The sequence below is a fragment of the Chrysochloris asiatica genome, unplaced genomic scaffold, assembly GCF_000296735.1.
Source record: "Chrysochloris asiatica unplaced genomic scaffold, ChrAsi1.0 scaffold00054, whole genome shotgun sequence".
Taxonomy (NCBI): Eukaryota; Metazoa; Chordata; class Mammalia; order Afrosoricida; family Chrysochloridae; genus Chrysochloris; species Chrysochloris asiatica.
Window position 1 is genome coordinate 15636583 of NW_006408572.1, and position 22518 is coordinate 15659100.

The window sequence follows — 22518 nt, forward strand, 5'->3', positions numbered from 1 at the left end:
GAAGACATGAAACAACCACCACCACCATCCCCAGCCACGTGCCTTTCCAGATGTGCTTACATTTGGGGTTTCTATGAGTCTTCTAAGGCCTGAGCAGAGTTCTGAGGCACTGCTTCCCTTCTTTAAATTTTATTGCTGTTCTTAGCTGCCGTCCAGTCAGCCCAGAGTCATTAAGACACGCATGTCTCTTTTCTGAGTCAGGTAGAATGTTATCAATTCCAGCTGGAGGAAAGATAAGCTTGTCAGACTAGAATGACAACGTTGGGGAAAATGGAGTTTTCTGACTGGGCTCCCACTAGAGGACGTTTGGGCCTTCCGTGGCTACATCTCAGGGCACATGCCTCGATTTTCTGTCGCCCCTTCATAGCAAATTACTAACAGCCACATTCTCTCCAGCCAGAATGCTGAATACGAACCTAGGAATGAGTGTGTATGAGAACTAGAAATGTACACTGGTGTGTAGCATGGCCTCAGACAATTTAGGAGTACTTCATTATCACTAAAATGCCGCCTCTGTTATGAGACCCTGGGGCCTACTCCTAGCTTCTTCGTTCACTCTCTGGTTGTTGCAGTATTTCCTTCTCTCTGTATCTCTCTATGGCTCATGACCGCCCCGTAGCTTCCAAGGAAGTTGTAAACTGTCCATATGCCTGGCTTCTGGCTCAAGTAAAACAGAACCCAGGCTGCGTGTTCAACTCTTCAAATCCACTTCAGTAGACAAGCTCCTTTTCATGGGGACTGGGCCAGGCTTTCTGCCTACGGGCTTGTGTTCACCTTTCATCTAGGCTTCTGAAAAAGTCTAATCTGGGACTCAGAACATGTACCACCATGTTGTTGTTGTTAAGTGCCATCGAGTCGGTTTCGACCCAATAGCAACCCTGGATAGGGTTTCCGAGGAGCAGCTGGTGAGCTTGAACCACCAACCTTGCAGTTCAAACGGCTTTGCAGTCTGGTGCATTAACCCACAGCACCACACCATGACTCCATGTACCCCCATGTTGTTGTTGTTGTTGTTAAGTGCCATCGAGTCGGTTCCGACCCATAGCGACCCTGTACAGGGTTTCCGAGGGTGTTAATCTTTACGGGAGTAGAAAGCCTCATCTTTCTCCCGCAGAGCAGCTGGTAGTTTCGAACCGCTGACCTTAAGGTTCGCAGCCCGATTCGTAACCACTACGCTACCAGAGCTCCCCCCTCCCCATAGTTACTTATAAATTCGTTAGCTCAATTTATCACCATAACCTTTTAATATAGAAAGCAATATTTTCACTACACCAGAGCTGGTCCAGAAGTCAGCTGAGAGAAATCATCCATTTTCAAGGGTTATTTATTTACCTTTCTATTTAAAAGATTCTATACCAGTCTTTATTTGCCTATGCCCCCAAAGCTCAGACTTCATAGCAAAATACTCACATTCACTATAAATCTCATCATTCTTCAGAGATTCTGGAGTCTTGACACTATCTGGTCATACACCTTTTAAAGCAAATAGGTCATTCACATGGCTCTAAACTAGATGTTGGCTCAGTGGTAGAATTCTCGTGCTCCACGTCGTAGGTCCGGGCTCAGTCCCAGACTGATACACCTCACACATGACCATCACCTGTCTGTTACTGGAGAATTGAGCATTGATGTGACACAGAACAGGTTTCAGTGGAGATTCCAGACTAAGAAAGACAAGGAAGAAAGGTCTGATGATCTACTTCTAAAAACCAAGCAGCAAAAATCATAAGGATCAAAGTCATTGGCTCCTGCAAACCGAAAGGTCCATGGTTCCAGCCCATCAGCTACTCCACAGGAGAAATAGGATGCTTTCTGCTTCCGCACAAGTTTAAAGTCTCAGAAATCCTATACAGGGTCACTATGGCAGCAGGATTGGAGGAAGACTCATGAACAACCTGCAATATGCAGATGATACAACTTGCTTGCTGAAAGCGAATAGGCCTTAAAATACTTACTGATAAAGGCTAAAGATCTTTAATACGGGATGCATCTCCATGTTTTAAAAAAAAAATCCTCACCACTGGACCAAGATAATGGAAAAAAGATTGACGTTGTCAACGACTTCATTTTGCTTGGATCCACCATCAACACTCATGGAAATAGCAGTCAAGAAATCAGACAACTTGCATTAGGCAAATCTGCTGCACAAGTGTTGAAGAGCAAAGATGTCAGCTTTAGGACTAAGGTGTGCCTGACCCAAGCCATGGTATTTTCAATAACCTCATATGCATGCGAAAGCTGGGCAGTGAATAAGAAAGACCATAGAAGAATTGATGCCTTTGAGTCATGATGTTGGAGAATATTAAAGATACCATGGCCTGCCAGAGCACAAACAAATCTGTTTTGGAAGAAATACAACCAGAATGGTCCTTAGAAGCCAAGATGACCAGACTTCATGTCTCATACTTTGGACATATTATAAGTAGGGACCAGTCCCTGGACATCGTGCTTGGTAAAGTGGAGAGTCGATGAAAAAGATGGAGACCCCCAACAAGATGGATTGGCACTGTGGCAGCAGCAATGGGCTCAAACATAACAATGATTGTGAGGATAGTAAAGGACCAGGCAGTGTTCCATTCTGTTGTGCATAGGGTCACTGTGGGTTGGAAATGACTGGACAGCACCTAACAATGACAATATGAGTTGGAAACCTGAGGGACAGCACTTAACAACAACAGTGACCAAGAGGATGGTACACAACTGGGCAGTGTTTCATCCCATTGTGCAAGGGGGGTCACCATGAGAAAGAACCAACACCGTGGCAGCTAACAATGTAACAAACCAGATGACAGGGTCTCAAGAAAAGATTCACTTTGACATAACTCCCTTGTAGACAAAATCTATCATTCCATAACAAAAAATAATTGTCAAAGTGCAAATGATCCTTGGCAGAAAGAAACACTTTAGGCATGCATGGAAAATGCTTTCCTGAGGAAGTTTCTGGAAAAGGGGTGGGAAAAGAGAGAGAATTTGGGGGCTTGTTGGAGTGGTAGGGAAGAGACAAGGCTGTTGCAATTGAGATGAGAGAGGTAGGTTTGTTCTGGATGTTGTGTTTGCTGCTGGGTGAAGTGACAGGCTTTGTCTCTACTGAAGAAGTCTTGTGCACATTGAGAGGTGAGCAGGGCATGCCCACGTAGGGGCTGCAGTTGGGGAGACACCTGAGGGACGGTTTGAGACGCGTGGACAGGCTGTCAAAGAGTTGTTATTGTTGTTACTTTTGTTTGTGTTTTTAAGTGCCTCGAGTCAGTTCCAACTCATCATGACTCTGTGTAGGACAGCTGGCCGGTTTAAACCACCGACCTTGTGGTTAGCAATCCAGTGCTTATCCTACAGCGCTACATAAGGAGTACTGTTAGTTAATGTCACATCGGCCCAACTCATGGTGGCCCCTGTGCATGTCAGAGTAGAATTGTGCTTCATCTTCCAGTGTCTGAGCTTTTGAAACTAGCTTGATAGGCCTTTCCTCTGACGCACCTCTGGCTGGCTTCAAACCTCCACCCTTACAGTGAAAATCAAGCAAGCACACTAAATGTTTGTAGCATCCAGCATTTCCAGGACATCCTAAATTTTGAGTAGTCAAGTATCTTTTGGCAAGAAGCATATTTAATCCATAACTCTTTCTACATGTGTCTCTTTATCCATAAGAAAAAGATTTTATTTCCGTATCTTCCGAAAGACTGTTACAAAACAGTCTGTACACACGTTTAAAGAGTCTGTATGTCTGCCGTGTACTGTACAGATTTGCAAGTCGATAAACAAACAGTGTCCCTTTGGACACTTCACTTCATGCATTCCAACCCTTGCTGTGGATCTGAACAGAAAGGTTACTAAACCCATTGCAATTGGGTCAATCCCAACTCTTAGCAACCCTGTACAGAGTAGAACTGCCCCACAGGGGTTGCAAGACTGTGATCTTTACATAAGCCAACTCCTTGCTCAAACAACCCCCCTTTCAGTTAGCTGAATGTGTCACCACTGCACCACTAGAACTCCTTCAGACAGGTACCTAGGCCTCCAATTATCTCTCTTTAATCTTGGAATTTAAATGTTTATGTAGAGTAAAGTACAACTGACTCTCATCTAATCACTTCCGGCTCACAGCCATCTAGCCAAAATCCCTAAGGGGCCAGTGCCTAAGCCAGCCCTGTAGGCATAGCTGGAGGATGAAGTCAGGGCCCCACAAAACAGGTTCTTGTCATCACATTGCCCCAAGTGTCTGCAGGGACAATAGCCAGTGTACTGCACTCAGGCAGTCCCAGCGAGCCTCGCGCTGTGGGAGACTGGCGCAAGGGCCGGGGGTCACAATGCAAAGCCGATACACACGGCTGTTCCAAAAGCCTTCAGATAAGGTGACCTCTGTTTCTCTCTCCAGAAGCCTGGTTTGAACCAGGAAGGAGAGGAAGTCCTGAGCAGCGTCCTCTTGCTCTGGGAAGGTCTGTCTTTCCTTTCCCAGGATGATCACCTCCGGACAAGTCTGGTTTTTTGGCTCTGAAATCATACTGACCTTCGCAAAGCACAGACGGCCTCCTGCCTGGTACCAGGTTAAGCTTGAAGTAAGCAGAGATGTGTAACAAAGACAATAGCAAGGAGAACAACAGCTAGAAAGTTTGGGACCCAAATACAAACACTAGTACTCAATGCTTCACATACAAAGGAGCTTCAAAAAAGTTTGTGGGGAAATTCCATCATTTTTTAACTCCATTTTTATAGATGAACTTTTAGAAGCCCCGGTGTATACTCTGATGTTTTAATCCTCAAAACTCTGAGAGCTTTTGTTAATCTGTATTTTCTAGATAAGGAAAATGAAACTCAGACTTAAAACTTGCCAAGAGTTACTTACCTACCATTCAAGTGATAGAACCGAGAAACAAAGCAAAATCTGTCTAACTCCAGAAACCACGTCTTTTCTGACCACACCATGCACATGTTGTTGTTATTGAAACTTCCACTCAGTCCGCCCTCTACTCAAGGCAAACTCATATACACCAGAGTGAAGCAATGTCCACTCCTGCACCATCCCCATAATCCATTGCAGATCGGACGGCTGGGATGCATAGAGTTCCCACGGGATGACTTTTTGAAGTGGATTGCCAAACCTTTCTTCCTAGTCTGCAATATCTGCCGAGAACTATTCAGCATCATAATATATAAGCTTTCACTGACAGCTGTTGGCTGTTCAGAAGACACAGTGGCAGGGAATTGAACCTGGGTCTCCAGCACAGAAGACTAAGAGTCTCCCACTACAGTGCCTCATGTATACCACATACAACCTCTCAGAGGGAACCTCTGCCCTTTGTCCTCAGAGCCCCTCTGCTGTATCCGTTAGTGATGCCAGCAGGGACTGAGACAAGTGTTTGGGCTCTCTGCCCTTGGTTCATTTTCTTCCCTGGCAGCAATAGATCCAGCAGTGAGTGAGTGGTGATTGGCAGGGTCCTGGGAGATTGGCAGGGTCTGGATCTTTTGCCCTGGACCTGAGTGGTCCTCTATGTCTCTGTGGGCAGTCTGACCAAGCACATCATATTTTTTGACATGAGTTAGAAATCTTTTCTGGGGCCTCAGTGCAAACAACAACCCTGCAGTACTTAGGACTTCTTGTCATTGACTTAAGCAGCTTTAAAGCCTCTTTAAAGAGTTGGTAGAAGGGCCTCCTAAATACCACATCTCTCTAGGGGTGGCTAATGAAGTCATCTTCTACTCCGGCTGGGAGAATGTCTTCCTCACCGGCCCACCCCAGCTCTGTCAGTCATCAATTCTAACTTCTCTCCCTCTCTCCCCATTGTCATCAAGTGCACCCTCTGTTGTCCTATTGTCCTGGGCACAACTAACTGACATTTGAGGCTCCATGAGTCATGCCTTCCCGGGGAGTCTTCAGGTCCACTCCTCAATGTGAGCATGCTCCTCAGTCCCACTTTCCAAACTCACTAGACTTCCATCCACCCTCTGACTGTGTCCCAGGAAATAACCCCTCTCTCCTGGTTTCAGGTCACTTCACCATATCTTATCTGACTGAGCTTGCCCTGACTTCTCTTAATGTGTGAAGGCTGGAAATGAACAGCTCAGGAATGCTTCCACCAATGTTGGGGAAATGGTGCCTTGTACTGAGGTCACCAAATGCCAAGTTTCAGAGTGGAAAGGCGTACTGATATATGGGTGAAAGTAGTGTGTCCAACCCTTTACAGCAATGAAGCCACATCAAAACAATCATGCTCTGCAGAAATCTTCTGCCGTCGTCGTCGTCTTCTTCTCCTCTTCCTCCTGCTCATCCTCCATCTTCTGTTTCTTCTTTTTCCCTCACAATCAAGATGTTACATTCATCTCAAAACCTCAACTAATAGATTTCGTGGAGTACGGAGCTGGCCTTCACACACTGTTATCTGCAGACAAAGAAGAGACGTTGGGTCATCTTCTATGCTGTTGCGTTGACTCCACTCATGGTGGCTTTACAATGGAACAATGGCTGATCCTGGACCATCTTCATACCCGTACGTCCAAGTCTCTCACCACAGCTGTGTGTCAATCCATCTCCTCGTGCACTTCCCTCATTTTCACTGATGATGTCCTATTCTAAGTGACAAGTAAACAAGTCTAAGTCTTGCCATCCTTGTTTTTGAAGAAATACTCCAGTTGTATTTCTTCTAAGTCTGATTTGTTAGTACTTCTGGCTGTCACCTACCCTGGCAAGTCTGACTTACAGTGCTTCCTAAACAACACGCCACCTGCTGGCTGTCAGTGATTTTGCCTATCTGGGGATGCTGAGGCTCCAAAGACTGGGCCTGCAATCTTAGCTCCATCACTGAACAACTGAAGTTTGAGATCTTGTCTTTTTCTTATCTACAAAACAGGAATGAGAACATTTGCCTCTGCTTCAACTACTGGATCATTATGAGACCAAACAAAAGTGTATTCTTTTTTCTATTACCATTATCAGGAGTTGCTGTCTAGTCAGTGTCTATTTAGATTACTCCTGTGTGTATTAGAGTAGAACTGTATCCCAGGGTTCCCAGGGCTGGTCGTTTGGAAGTAGTTATCCAAGTCTTCTGAGACTCCTTTGGAGCTCTGGTAGCGTAGTGGTTATGAATCGGGCTGTGAACCACAAGGTCAGCAGTTCAAAACTACCAGCTGTTCTGTGGGAGAAAGACGAGGCTTTCTGCTCCCGTAAAGATTTACAGCCTCGGAAACCCTGTACAGGGTCGCTATGGGTCAGAACCGACTCCACGGCACATAACAACAACAGTAGCATCCAAGTCTTCTGAGACTCCTTTGGTGGGTTTAAACTTCTAACCTTTCAGTTAACAGCTGAGCTCATTAGGCATTCACATCACCCAGGGACCCCTGCCATTATCATTGTTGTTGTTAGGTACCACCGACTTATAATGACCCTATCTAGTGAACTACTAATGCAAAGTTCTATTTCCATCACTTGGTGTCAGTTGTAGGAATTAAAGTGCAATTGTTGAGGAATAAGGACAGAAAAAAAAAAAAAAATCCTCTTCCTTCCTCCTTTTCTTAATGTGTCAAACTACATGTTAGAATAATTGGACAGCTTTGCAGTTTGGTGAATTCTCCCTGGAATGTGAGACTTTATCTAGAAGACAAATCATTAAAAGGAAGTTAAGCTATCATATACATTGGTGGTGGTGTGTGTGTGTGTGTGCCGTGGAGTAGGTTCTGACTCATAGCGACCCTGTACAGGGTTTCCGAGGCTGTAAATCTTTATAGGAGCAGAATGCCTCATCTTTCTCCCACTGATTTTTATGACGTGCATATATTCTAGGATAAAAAAAATCGTATCATTAAATGGCATAAATATGTTGTTGTTATGTGCTGCAGAGTCGGTTCCGACTCATAGCGACCCTGTACAGGGTTTCATAGGCTGCAGATCTTTAAGGAGCAGAAAGCCTCATCTTTCTCTCACGGAACAGCTGGTAGTTTCGAACTGCTGACCTTGTGGTTCGCAGCCCAATTCATAACCACTACGCTACCAGAGCTCCTGGCACAATTAGACATAATCATTAAAGGCAAATGTTAGAAATACTTTAAAACAATTTTTTAAAAATTAGATGAAAAGAAACAGTAGTGACTTTTATAAGTAACTCTAGGATCCATGGGGCAGAAATGGTAGTGCCCAGAACCCATCCAGGTTAGTGGGTCACCCACGGGGCCACCGTCAGTTGGCTCCACCCACTCTGTCCTCGCCCAGTCTCTTTCCTGAGTTCACCTTTGGATGTCAGAATGAGGATCCATGACAGATGCCAGCAGTCAGAGCGATGACAAGCCCCACACCTCATTTGTTCCATTACTTCCAGCTCCAACCCCACAGTGACATGTTTTCTCTCTTATCTGCACAAAGCCAGAGTCCAAAGTTCTTGTCAGGGTGAGTGCAGAATGCCAGGCTGAAAACTTCCTGATAATACCTAAATTCCTTTAGAAGGACACCGGCTGGATTCATGTCAGAGAAGCTATGTGACTTCAGCACATCTTGTACTGTGTAGCTGGATAATAAAGCCAGATGAGATTTGGCCATAAAAACTTAAAGGGACATATAAGGATGTTGTTATAGTCCCATCTGGATGGATAACCCCACTCCCTAAGCCAATTTCTCCATTCTCCTAGAAACACCACGCAGACTACAAGGTAGGAGCCTCTCTGTGTGAGAGCCATTGAGGATTTCCAAAATAGACACAAAGATAGGGAAAATAAAAAGACAGTCCAAGTAATAAAAAGCAAGCATGACACCGGAGCTTCTGAGACACATTTATGGCTTTTATAAACAATTATGTTTTCATTGAATGGGGCTTTGGGGACACTGGTAACATTCACTAATCCTGACATTTAGGAATTTAAACTTAGTAGCTGACCCGGCTTATCCTTATTAGCAAAATTCGCTCAACATTTTGGGCTTTGTACCCTGCTTACTATCTGAAGACGATGCCAGTGGCATGCTGTCATTTCAATTGTGTCTCTCCTCATAAAACCCAAGGGAGATGGTGACATTCTCCTAGTGCATTCCCCTTTGGCGTCAGCCTGTATCTCATAATCCCTATTCTTCCCTTTACCTCCCTTCATTGAAAAACGCAAAGGTTCACCACTAATAAAACTCGGTCTCTATAATTTGCCTGTTCTCTTTTTTATATAAGTGAGGTCACACACTACTTGTCCTTTTGTTATTGGCTTATTTCTCTACATATAACGTCCTCAAGCTCCAACCGTATTATAGCCTGTGTCAGCATTCCGTTTCTCCTTCTGGCTGAGTAGTATGCCAAATACTGTATGATTCTACTTCTACTGATATAAAAAGATTGTTGTCGTTGTTAAGTGCTATTGAGTCAGTTCCAACCCTATACAGTTCCTGTACAGGGTTTCCGAGAAGCGGCTGGTGATTTTGAACCACCAACCGGGCAACTCAAACTGAATTTGCAGTCCAGTGTATTTACCCACAGAGCCATACCAGGATTCCATAAAAAGATAAGAATAGGCAAATATATCGAAACCAAAATTTATTATGGTTACCAGGCGGTGGGAGGGAGGGGGAAGGGGAGTTGTTATTGCTGTGTTGCATTCATAGTGATAGGAAAGTCTCAGTGATTAAGGGTAATGGGCTTACATTTGATTGGTGTAATCAATGTTCCTAAATTATATAACTGTAATAAGTAGAATTTAAGTGCAATGAATCTTTTCCTACAACAGCAACAACAACAACTAGCTGTTGAGGCTGCTTATATCCAACAAAACATTTCATGGTTTGGGGGATTAGGGTCATGATCTCATGGGATACCCCAGTTCCTGGCCCTAATAACATGTTTAGTACATCTGTTTTATCCCCTGGTTCATTGGGTAATGTCTAAAGGTCTTAAGGAGTCCTGGTGTGGCGCTGTGGGTTAATGCGCCAGACTGCAAAGCCGTTTGAACTGCAAGGTCAGCAGTTCAAGTTTACCAGCTGCTCCTTGGAAACCCTATACAGGGTCACTATGAGTCGGAATCGACGCAACAGCACTTGACAACAACAACAAAGGTCTTAATGCTTGCAGTCATTTAAGGTACAACACTGGGTCTCTGTTCTCCTGGAGGAAAGAGAGGAAAAAGAAGAGTCAGAACTAGGAGAAGGAAATGGGATGTGTTGATAATAATCTTCATGAACAACTGCCCCTTTTGTCAAGAGGTCCGAAGAACTAAATGGTGCCCGGCTACCATTATGCAACATTCTGGACAAAGATTCTAAAGAAGAATCCTGATCAAAAGGAGAAAAGATATGAAATATAATTTTAATTCTCAAGGACGCTAATCCTTCTGGAATTCATGAGGTTGGATGAACCTCCAAAACTACTGTCCTGAAAGCAGTAAACGAAACCTGTCCTCTGAAGCTTTTTTTAAAGCAAACAACAACACTGTAGTGAAGGATGTGATGAGTATAGCGAACTTTTAAGGAACTTACTCTAGGGGATCAAATTGTTAACAACAACTCAAAAAGTTAGCTAGTGGGTCTACATCAATCGGGAACTACAAATCAAAAGAGGAGGATGAAAAGAGCTACAAAATGGAAAGAATCGCATGAACGGCACAGTGTCATACATGTAGAATTGGTATCTGTTTTGCCATGTATAATTTCAGCAACAATTAAAAAAAAAAAAAAAAATTTAGACTTGCAAGACCATCACCACCGGGAACAATTGCATTGACCTCACCTCATGGGACTTCCTGTGTATCAGAGTAGGCATTGCTCCTTAAGATTTTCAATAGCTGCTTTTTTTCTGAAGTAGATTTCCAATCTTTTCTTCTGAGGCACCTCTCTCGGTGGATCTGAACCTTCAACATCTTGTTTAGTAGCTGAATAAATTAACCACTACACCACCCAGGGACTTTTCCAAAGTTCACATGGAAAAGCTAAAGAAATGGATAAGTCTGAGAATAATGGTTAATGAATGAAGACAGCCCTTCAACATATCACTCATGTCTCCTACCAAAACAGACCACTTTTATAAGTCCAAATTCCCATTTGGAGTAAATATATGAAAAACTCAGTAATTTCAAATAACCTGTATTCTTACTTTGATCTTAAAATAAATCCAAGGAAATCTTGTGTGATTCGAATAAACTCATTGAAGTGTTTCCAAAAGCCATTTGATGTTCCTTAAGCCACTGACCCTGTTCTTGGGTTTTACTCAATCAGGTAACCAGGTGAGCTTCTCCAAATCAGCTGATGCATTTGCCTTTGAAGAGGACAGCAGCAGCGATGGACTTTCCCCAGATCAAACTCGAAGTGAAGACCCCCAGGGCTCCATGGGATCCCCTGCTGACACGAAAACCGTGGACACCACTCTTGCAGGCCCTCCAGGGACAATCCAGGTAAATAAACCACACCTTGGTTTATTGTTGTTGTTGTTAAGTATCATGGAGTTAGTTCTGACTCATAGTGACCCTGCACAGGATTTCCAAGGCTGTAAATCTTCACGGGGGGCAGAACGCCTCATCTTTCTCCCATGGAACCACTGGTAGTTTCGAGCTACTGACCTTGAGGTTGGCAGCCCGATTCATAACCATTATGCTACCAGAGCTCCTTTATAATCTCTTTACAGTCTTCAAAATAAACAGTCTCTTGCCCCTGAATTATCTCAGTGTATTCAGACCAGAACCAAAAACTAAACACTTGTTTGTAGCCAACTCTGACTCATGACAGCCACATGTATGTCTGAGGAAAGCTGCACTCCATAGGGTTTGTACATTTGTGTCCTTTCAGAAGCTGATCACCAGGCCTTTATTCTGAGGCACCACTGGGTGGGCTTGAACCACCAACTTTCTGGTTAGGAGCTCAGCACATAGCCATTTGCATCACCCAGTCCAAGGATAGATCAATAGTGGAAAATATCTCTAGAAAACACTGGGGGAGGGAAATGCCCAGTATGGTACTCTTGGGCTTACTTATTAAACACCTTCTCCATGAAATAGATGCATTTCATTTCCATCTTCCACAGATCAGGTGATGGAGACAAGGTAACTCTTGTCTGCAGTCTCCCAGCTAGAAAGTTCTGCAGCAAGACTGGCTTTAAAGTGAGTGAGGTGATCTTAGAGGTGAGGAGAAGCAAATGCAGTCGGCTCCAGTTAGCAAGTTTCTAGCAACTCAGCCAGGACCAAGTCCACTTCCAAACACAGCACTCAACTATTTCTAGACAAACCCGCAAACTCTCAAGAGGTGAGGAACAATGGTAAACACAGTGGTACTAGCCTGTTTACAGTCCTTTCCCTTTTCTAAGAGTTGTTGTTATGTGCCATGGAGTCGGTTCCGACCCTGCACAGGGGTTCCGAGGCTGTAAATCTTTACGGGAGCAGAAAGCCTCATCTTTCTCCCATGGAACAGCTGGTAGTTTCGAACTCCTGACCTTGAGGTTTACAGCCCAATTCGTAACCACTATGCTACCAGAGCTCTAACAACAGCAACAGGTATGACATACCTACTCCGTGCCAGCAGCAGTACTAGGCACTTGGCAGAAATGTTCTCATTGATGCCACAACCCCTTCCAGAAAGGTATTACCTTTGTCAATTTTGGCACAAAGGCTCCCTGAGGCTCAAGGACTGTGTGGCCTCTAGGAGCACCCCAGAGCCCCCTCCTCTAGAAGTTGGATGGGAGTTTTCCTCTGTTACAGGTGTAACCTTGCAGGCCATCCCCAGGATTGGCTGCACATGAAGACTCTTGTCATCCGTAGACCTCCCATTGTTCCTTTTCAGAAGTAGGTCTCCAGGTCTTTCTTCCTCGTCCTTCTCAGAGTCTGGGTGCTTCTCTGAAACCAGTTTAGCATCATGATAACACACAAGCCTTCACTGACAGTGGCTGTGCATGAGGTGTACTGACTTGAATGGAACCCAGGTCTCCCGCACCGACGGCAAAAATTCTACCATCGAGTCATCCCTGTCCTCATTTTCCCTCAGCCTGGGACTCCTGGTGTGGCGCTGTAGGATCAGCACTGGAGTGTGAACCACATGTCAGCAGTTCAAACCCAGCAGTTACTCCTTGGAGACCCTACATAGGGTTGCTAGGAGTTGGATCTGACACGAAGGCACTTAACAACAACAAACAGGACAGTATTCATGGAGCCCGGAAGAGATGGGTCTGGGTGTTCACACACAAGAGTGAGATGCGGGCCGGGAGAGGTGAGCTCAAGTCCTGGTTCTGAGCAGTCCTTTCTGATCTCAATGTTCTTCCCTGCAATGGGACGTGCTACCCCTCCTGCCTTATGTTGTTGTGAAGTGCTGTTGAGGCGGTTCCAACCCATAGCGACCCTGTATAGGGTTTCTGAGGAGCAGCTGGTGAGCTTCAGCCACCGACCTTTAAGTTCAAATGGCTTTGCAGTCTGGCTCATTAACCCACAGCGCCACACCAGGACTCCTTATAGAATTGTTCAGTGGATTGAAATTGGATATTATATCTGAAAACATTTTACAAGCTGTAAAGCACCAGGCAAATGTCAGAGGTAGTTATAAAAATTCTTATCTGGGGCCCTCTTGTCTGAAACCAAGTCGCTTTTCATGTTACATTTTGACGCACACACACAAAAAATGCAGAATGGAAGGGAAAGAGAAGGTATGAAAAGTCAAGCAAATAATAGTCATATGTTTATTGTGCAAGAGTTTATAATCAAAGAATTTTCCTTCCCCTGCATGCCGCAGTTGGTCTTCACAGCCAAACTTCTTTGATAACATCAAACAGTATGTCAGACCATGTGTATGTATTATTCTGACAGTAAATTCCTCCGTTTCTGATTTAAGAACAGTTTGATAAGACAAGTTCTTTTCTGCTTAACCCACAGGGGAGGAGGAGGAAAAGGGCGCTTTGACTGAGCTATGCCAGGCAAAATGCAAGAAAACATTTTGTTCAGTTTCAGATTGATTCATATTAATATTCTGCAAAATAACAGGTCAGCCCCGGTAGCACAATAGTTAAGAACTTGATGCTGAAAGTTCATCTGTTCAAATCTACCAGCTGCTCTATGAAACAAAGATGTGGCAGTGTGTTCACATAAACATGTACAATCCTGTAAACCTTATGGGGCAGTTTGTCTCTGTCTTATGGGGTTGCTAAGAGCAAAGATGTCAGTAGGACTAAGGTATACCTGACGCAAGTCATGGTAGTTCCAATAACCTCATATGCATGCAAAAGCTGGACAGTGAATATGGAAGAACGTAGAAAAGTTGATGTATTTGAGTTATGGTGTTGGAGGAGAATGCTAAAAGTATCATGGACTGCCAAAAGAACCAACAGATCTGTGTTGGAAAAAGTACATCCAGAATGCTCCTTGGAAGCCAAGATGGCCAGACTTCGTCTCTTATGCTTCGGACATATTGTCAGGAGGGACCAGTCACTGAAGAAGGATATCATGTTTGGAAAAGTGGAGGGCCGGAGAAGAAGAGGAAGACCCCCACTGAGATGGATTGGCACAGTGGCAGCATCAATGGACTCAAGTATAGCAATGATTGTGAAGTTGGCCCAGGACCGGGCAGTGTTTTGTTCTGTTGTGCATGGGGTCGCTATGAGTCGGTATCGACTCGATGGCACCTAACAACAACAACATGAGTCTAAATATGAGTTGATGGCAATGGGGTGGGTTTGTTTTATTCTTCAACAGTCAAGATGATGAAATAAAAGGAAGAATTCAGGGTCTGGCCCAGAGTGGAGGAGAGTAAAGAGATACGACAAACATAACATGCGATCCTGGAATGGGGCTGGAATAATGAAGGACATCAGTGAGCAAACTTACGGAATCTAAGTAAGTCTTGTATTTTTGTTAATAGGATTGTACCAAGGTTAAATTCTTAGTTTGGGTAAATGTTCTGAGTCTTGTAAATTGCTAATCTAAAATGAAGCTTGAAGAGGGGTTTACAAGAAGTCTCTGGACTATTTTTGTGACTCTTCTGTACATGTGAAATAAACTCAATGCTTTAAAAATATTAACAAATCTAATAAAGTCAGAGGAATCTGTCAAAAAAAAAAAAAAACATTTTATTCCGTGTCACCTAGCAACCCGAAGTGACAAATGAGGAAGCTGAGACTCAAAGAACAAAGGGTCCTACAGATGTTTTGACACCAGGAGATGCCAGGGCAGGGGTCTCACTCCCTGCTCCCACTGTAGGAGGCATGAGCAGCCCCTGGCTTGCCCCCTTGGGTCACAATGACAGCGTGGGAATTCACAAGAGGAAGAGAAGAGAAGGACTGCTCTGAAGTGCACTGTGGATAGAAACATGCACTCCAGAAAGGCTTTTCATTGCTCTAACAAAAAAGGCCCTGGGAGGCATAAACGGTTAAGTGCAAACTCATGCAGAAGTGCCTCCAAAGAAGGACTAGCAGTCTGCTTCTGAAAGGTCACAACCTTGAAAGCCCTATGGAGCGCAGTTCTCCTCTGACACACATGGGGTTGACATGACTCACAATCAACCAGACAGCCACTGGTTTGGAGACTGGTTTTAACACAGACACACACTTTCCCTCTGTCTGCTAATATTCTCTTTCCCTTTTTTCAACTTTTTATTGTGAATTGAGTGATGATTTACAGTCAACGAATCCTGGAGTTTGCTTCATTCCAATGATTGCGATTGCGTCCCCTCCGTGTACCATCAGTTCACAGTATTTACCTCTCTTTCCTTTAACTCTTGCATTACTCCCTGGGTCTTCCGCTCCCTTCATCCCCTCTGTCTTTTTCATCCTCTTCCCTTTCGTCAAAGTTCTTACACAATTCCTCCTCCCTCTGCTCATTTTCCATCCCATTTTCAAGACCAATTAGGTGGAATCTTCACTCTGGGTGATAGAAAGGACCAGACTATGCACATCTGTTTTCTAGAATAACTATTAATACATTCCCCTTTCGCTATCACAAGTGTCCTCATTTGAATGATAAAGTATATGCAGGACTCCTGCTTCCTGGGGAAAGGAAGTCTCATCTCTACCAGGGTCAGAATCTCTCATTAAAGCTGTGAGTCCGGGGCTCTGCTGAAACCTTTCTGCGCCACACAGTCTCCCCTGTTCATCCTAATAATGCTGATGCTTGGATTGCAGGATCTTGCTTCTGGCTCAGAAAGTGACAGGAATGGCACACCCTCACAGCCAGACCACCAATCAGATGCCAGGAAGCAGGGCCTTGGCCACCTCGGTACCTCAATGCCCGTGCACCCTGCTGTCAAGGTAGGGTCCAACCTCCATCATGGCCGCCCCTGAGCACTTAACCCACAGAGCTTTCTGCAACCTGAGGAACACTCACAGACCCATGCCTAGGTCCATCTCAAGGCAGGAGTTGAGCTGAGCTGTCGGTGGGTGTGGGCTAAGATTCCCTTATTTGTGCAGCACGGCGTGATACTCGCCCTGCGATGGAGGAGAAGGCTGTGTGTCTGCCTTTCCTTAGGACCACAGCACAGCCAGCATGTTCTGACTTCAAAGACCCCAGAACCTTGTTGTAGAGAAAGAGACAGAGCTGATTGCAGTGCACCCAGGAGTTGCAAGTACTATAAAAGATAAAAGAAAAGCAAGAAATATAAAATAGGTACCAGGCCATTGAATGTGCTGTAAGGGAATCGCTTTGAAGACTTTACATAAAACTTGCATCAGTGAAGCCGGAAGCCCTGTGGAAATCCAGACCAAGGGGCTTATCATCACAGTAAAGAGATAACTTCAAGCCTTAGAGCATGTTTTTGCTTTTCTTTCCTATTAAGCTTGAATTTTCTATTAAAACTTTTATCGCTAATACTTCACAGAGCACTGTCTCCTAAGCAAACTACCTGCTAGTCACTTGGCCTTCTTCATAATGTTTTATCTATCCCAAATAACTTCTCATTGGTGGGGAGCAAGTTTTCTCAGCTCTAAGTTCCACCATCTAATCAATGCTGAAATGACTATTATTGGAGATCTATATAAACCCTATACAAGGTTCAAACCCACCAGCTGCTCCTAAGAAACCCTGTACAGGGTCGCTATGAATTGGAATCAGTTGGACAGCACTTGACAACAACAACAATTGACTTTGTAGGATTCTTATAAGGACCATGAGAGAAATACACAAGGATACTCATTGAAAACTGTGAAACCCTGTGTCAAAGAAATGTGTTATTGATACAGGCTTCAAGTGGGCGTGTATTAATGTTGTTGTTAAGTGTTATCAAGTCAGTTCCATCTTATATCCACCCTGTACAGACTTACCCACGAGTGGCTGCTAAGTTTGACCCACTGACCTAGAAGTTAGCAGTGCAGTGCTGTGCTTATCCTACATTGCCATACCAGGACTCCATGTCAATGTTGAATAAAACTCCTCTCAAGGAGCCTGAGTCCAGCTAGCATATCAGGACCATCACTCACCCATTACTTGCTGTCCGCAAGTAAGAAAGGTCCCAAAGGACTCGAATACACATTTTTCCAAAGAAGGTATACATCTACCCAACAGCCCGAGGAAAAGATGCTCAACATCTTTAGTCAGTAGAGAAATGCAAATCCAAAGCACAGTAAGACCCCACTTCACACCCACTGGGGTGGCTACAATTTTTGTTTGTTTGTTTTAATGAAAAAATAATATGTTGGCAAGGATGTAGGAAAATCGGAACATTTAGACAAAGCTAACCCAAATGTCCATCCACTGATAACCGATAAACAAGGTATGTTGTTGTTGAGTGCCATCGAGTCGATTCCGACCCATAGCAACTCTGTATAGGGTTTCCAAGAAGCGACTGGTGAGCTTGAACCACCAACCTTACGATTCAAACGACTTTGCAGTCTGGCACATTAACCCCCAGCGCCACACCAGGACCCCAAACAAGGTATAGCATATCTATAATATTCCACAGGGAAGATTATTCAGCCTTTAAAAGGAACGAATCACCAATACATGCCACAACATGGGTGAACTTTGAAAATTTATGGTGAAGTGAAAGAAGCCAGATACCAAAGGCTACATACAGATTATCTGATCCCATCCGTATGAAATCCTGGAGAGCAGTCGAATCCATAGACACAGAAAGCCGATGAGTGCCTGTCGGAGGCTGGGGTAAAGAGGAGTGACAAGCACAGGACTTCCTTTTGTTGCTGTTACTGCTGTTAAGTGCAACAATGTGAAGCGCACTGATCCTGGTCTCAAGGAGCTCTTCAGGAGAAAGATGAGGCTGTCTATTCCCGTAAAAATGTGGGTTAGTTCCAACTCGAGTCGGTTTCAACTCATAGCGATCCTGTATAGGGTTTCCGAGGAGTAGCTGGTGGGTTTGAACTGCCAACCTTGTGGTTCCCAGTCCAGCATCGATCCTACAATGCCACACACAATTGTTCTGGAAATGGATAGTGGTAATTATGGTACAAAATGATGAATATACTAAATGCCACTCGATTTTTATACTTTTAAGTGGTTAAAAAGGTGAATTTTATGTCCTGGGCATTTTACCACATTAGAATAAAAAGAGGTGTGCCTTCTTCAGGGGGCCACAGCCTCCCTAGTATATAGATTTAGGGAACCTCTCTAGGTAACATTGTTCAGTTGTGGCCATGATCCCAAACCAACTTCCATAGAGTCAATTCTGACTCATAGCAACCCTATGCAGGGTTTCTGAGGCTGAAAATCTTTGTGGGAATAGAAAGCCTCATCTTTGTCCTAAAGAGCTCCTTGAGACCAGGATCAGTCCGCTTCATATTGCTGCCACATGCAAAGTGCAGCTGGAGGGAGGAGAGACATCACTGTGGGTTAGAAAGAGCTTCCCAGGTGAGCCTAGATTTGAGCTGGCCTTAGTGGTTGAGCAGAGGAGACCAAGTTCCCAAGACGCTGAACATTGCTCACCTTTTGCCTCTTTTAGGCAAAAAGTAGAAACGATTGGAGAGCAGGAAGTTTAGAGTTTGGAGAACTGTCTTCCTTAGCAAGCTACAGAGTTTGGTCTTCACTGTGCAGGTTAGGACTGACAAGCAAACTGCGAGCTGATGGAATATTCTGTAGATCCAAGTTTGTGTGCAGATCGGAGGCCAAATGCCTTTAGGAAGACGCGCACGCTCTGACCATGGACCTTGATTCCTTTCAGCTCTATGCTAAGCTGGCTCACACATTTATGCCTGAGGTTTTCAGTACTGAGTTTGGATCCAAGTCAGCTTTAGGACCTTGGTTGTGGTCCCAGCGGTTTTTACCCTGCTGCCGTGTTAGTGCTCTAGCACTGTTAGAACAAAATACCACAAATGGATGGCTTTAACTCTCACAGTGTTTGTTGTTGTTAAGTGCCGTCGAGTCGGCTCCAACTCATAATTGACTCTCTATAGGGTTTCTGAGGAGCAATTGGTGGGTTTGAACCACTGATTTTGAGTTAACAGTCCAGCGCTTATCCTGCAGCACCACACCAGGATTCTTCTCACAGCGTAGAGGTAGAAGTCACAATTCAGATCACCAGCTCTGAGAACAGGTCCTTGTCTGTGTTTAGTATCTGGAGGTCCAGCATTCTTGGCATGTGTATTGGCATCAATCTTTGCTTTGATCTAGAAGCTTCTAAAATCCTGGACTCTTCAGCACAATGTCGGTGGTTCAAATCCACCAGGTTCCAACCTATTCGGTGTGTCTACGAGTCGGAACCAATTCGATGGCAGTTAATAACAACAACAGAAGACTCCCAGTGCAGGGATTCCAAGTCCAATGAATATGCTTCACTTCCGGCCTCTTTCTCGGTGATAACAGGACCTCCTTCTCTGCCTTTTATCAGGGTTGGGATGGGATTGGGGGTGTTGCAGCCCACCCTTAATCCTTTCATTATTGGTTTATCACATCAGATCATGTCATGGGGATCATCACAGAACTGCCACATGACTTCACTACGTAACAACCAAACCACTGAAAATAACGAACCCAGCCAAAATGACACATTATCTGGGGAGAGGGCACAATTCAATCTATGACAACTGCTGATCAAAAGATGCGGTTCAACCTCATACAGCACTAACTGCAGGAAACAAAAGGTCTACTTCTACAGATATTACAGCCAAGAAAACCCTGTGATGTGGTTGTATCTGACACTCAGGGTTACCATGTTGTTGTTGTTATGTGCCATGGAGTCGGTTATGACTCATAGTGACCCTGTACAAGGTTTCCGAGGCTGTAAATCTTTATGGGAGCAGAAAGCCTCATCTTTCTCCTGCGAAACAGCTGGTGGTTTCAAACTGCTGACCTTGTGGTTCGCAGCCTGATTCATAACCACTACAACTTCAGCCTCAACTCAGTGCCAAAGGGGTTTGGGGCTTTGGAGTGGTTTTTTTTTTGTTGTTGTTTGATTTTGCTGCGTTCATTGTTGTGGTTAAGTTCCATCAAGTAAGTTCCGACTCATAGTGACCCTCTATAGGGTTTTCAAGGAGTGGCTGGTGAGATTGAACCACCGACCTCATGGTTCGAACCGACCTTGCAGTTGAGTGCTTATCCACACCAGGACTCCATTTTGCTGCTTCTGTTAGCAATGAAGTTTTACACTACTAGCAATAATACATTGTGTGGTGAAAACAGTTAACTCACTTGAGTGCTAACCAGAAGGTTAGAAGTTCAATTCTACAGTGATGCCGTGAAAGAAAGGCCTGGCAATTTTACTTTTAAACTCAGCCATTGTAAACCCTCTGGAACACAGTTCTATTGACATACTTGGGGGGTGCCACAAGTCATAGTCAGCTGGAGGGGAACTGGTCTGAACTCAGTTAGTATCCCCTGACGGAGCCCTAGTGGCACCATGCTTAAAGCACTTGGCTCCTATCTGGAAGTGTGAATCCACCAGCATCTCTATGGGAGCTTCCGTAAAGATTACAGTCTTAGAGACCCTCTGATGGATGCAGTTCTACTCTGTTCTTTACGGTCCTATGAGTCTGACTTGACAGCAACACAATTGAATTTTTGTTTTTTGGCATCCTGGCTCAAAAAAACAGAATGAAAGTATGTAGTTCCATGCATGCATTCAGTTGTTTCTTTACCTCTCCCTATGAAGTCCTGATGTGGTGGTGTTAAGCACCGTAGAGTCGGTTCAACCCACAGCGACCTTTTATAGGGTTTCCTAGGTGAGGCTGGTGAGCTTGAACCGTTGAACTTGCAATTCAAACTGACTTTGCAGTCCAGTGCATTAACCCGCAGCGCCATGGAGTCCTGGTGTGGCGCCATGTAAGGTCGGAGGTTCAAACCCATCAGCCACTCCTAGGGTCGCTGTGAATCGGAACCAACTCGACCGCACTTAACAACAATCCTAATTGGAATATACGTTTAGATTCTTCCAGGAATCCTCAGAATCCCTGTGCTAAGGCAAAGGGGTGGGAGACAACGGAGCGGGAAAGGGAAGGGGACCGAGGGGAGACCTCGATCCCGATTAGCTGCGAACCCCAGACAAGGCAAGCAGAGGCTTTGCAGGAGCGCAACAGGGCAGAGCTGCTGGTGGGCGCCCTGCGAAGATGCTTCAGGTGCATGTGGAAAGATTGATTAATCAACCTCAGTAATCAATGCCTGAGCTAGAGAACCAGAGCATCCAGCGCCCCGAAATAGTTGTGCTTACTAATATTCATTAGTTTCCAGGAAAAAGCCTCCAGGAGGAAAAAAAGAGCCTTCTGGGGTGCAAAGTGCTGAGTCAGAGTAAAACAAGTTGTAGGCTTCTTTGGATAAGGTCACATTGAGCTGAGATGAGTATTTTGCGGTTGCAATGGGAAAGCAGCCAATCAGAATGTCTGGCAACTAACTGTTCAGGCGCCCCCTCTTCTGGATACTGCTGGTACTACACTTTCTCTCCATCTTTGCCCCCAATTCTCAGAAAATCGTGTCATGACATCCACTTGTTTCATTTCAACCGTTGTAAATAAAGTCAGAGTGTGAAAACTTATATTATTTAGCTAATATAATTAGGGATTATATATTTCTTTCTAATATATTGTTGTTGTTGTTAAGTGCCATCAAGTCGGTTCTGACTCAACAACCTTGTATAGGGTTTCTGAAGCTTTAAATCTTTGCAAGAGCAGAGAGAGCCTCCTCTTTCTCCTGCTTCTAAGAAACGGAGCTCTTTTAATTTCAGATTATAAAAATAGCAATAGGTACAAACTCAACAGTAACTAACAACAACAATATAGATCTAGATATTGATGTTGGGTACCATGATTTGGCACCAACAGAATGAAATGTTTCCCAGGCCTGCGTCATGAATCTATTGTTGCAACTATGTGCACCTTCCAACCTAGGGGGCTCAACGTCCAGCACTGTATCGCAGTGTTCTGTTGTGACTCATAAAGTTTTCATCTACCAGATTTTGGAAATAGATTGCCAGTTCTTTCTTCCTAGTGCCTGTGAGTTTGGAAGCTCCACTGAAATCTGTCCACTGTGGATGACCTTGGTATTTGAAATACCGGTGTCAGAGCTTCCAACACTACAGCAACATGCAGATCACCACAGAATGACAGACTGACAGATACAAGCACAGACACACAGACCTTTATAGGCACATGAGGCCAGGAGAAAGCACACAGATCAATGCCCCTGGTAAGAAGCCTCTTTGGGAAAAAGGAATGTTTGAGCACTGTC

At 44.4% G+C, this 22518-nt stretch overlaps 1 protein-coding gene across 1 annotated transcript in view; it reads left to right on the top strand.

The window, feature by feature from the left end:
• The window catches only part of MYOCD (myocardin), an 86941-nt gene that overhangs the window by 30085 nt on the left and 34338 nt on the right, over positions 1-22518 (top strand). The window contains exons 5-6 of the mRNA XM_006863439.1: positions 11168-11343; positions 16041-16166. Of these exons, the coding sequence (XP_006863501.1) occupies positions 11168-11343; positions 16041-16166 (302 nt within the window). The remainder of the gene's footprint in view (positions 1-11167; positions 11344-16040; positions 16167-22518) is intronic.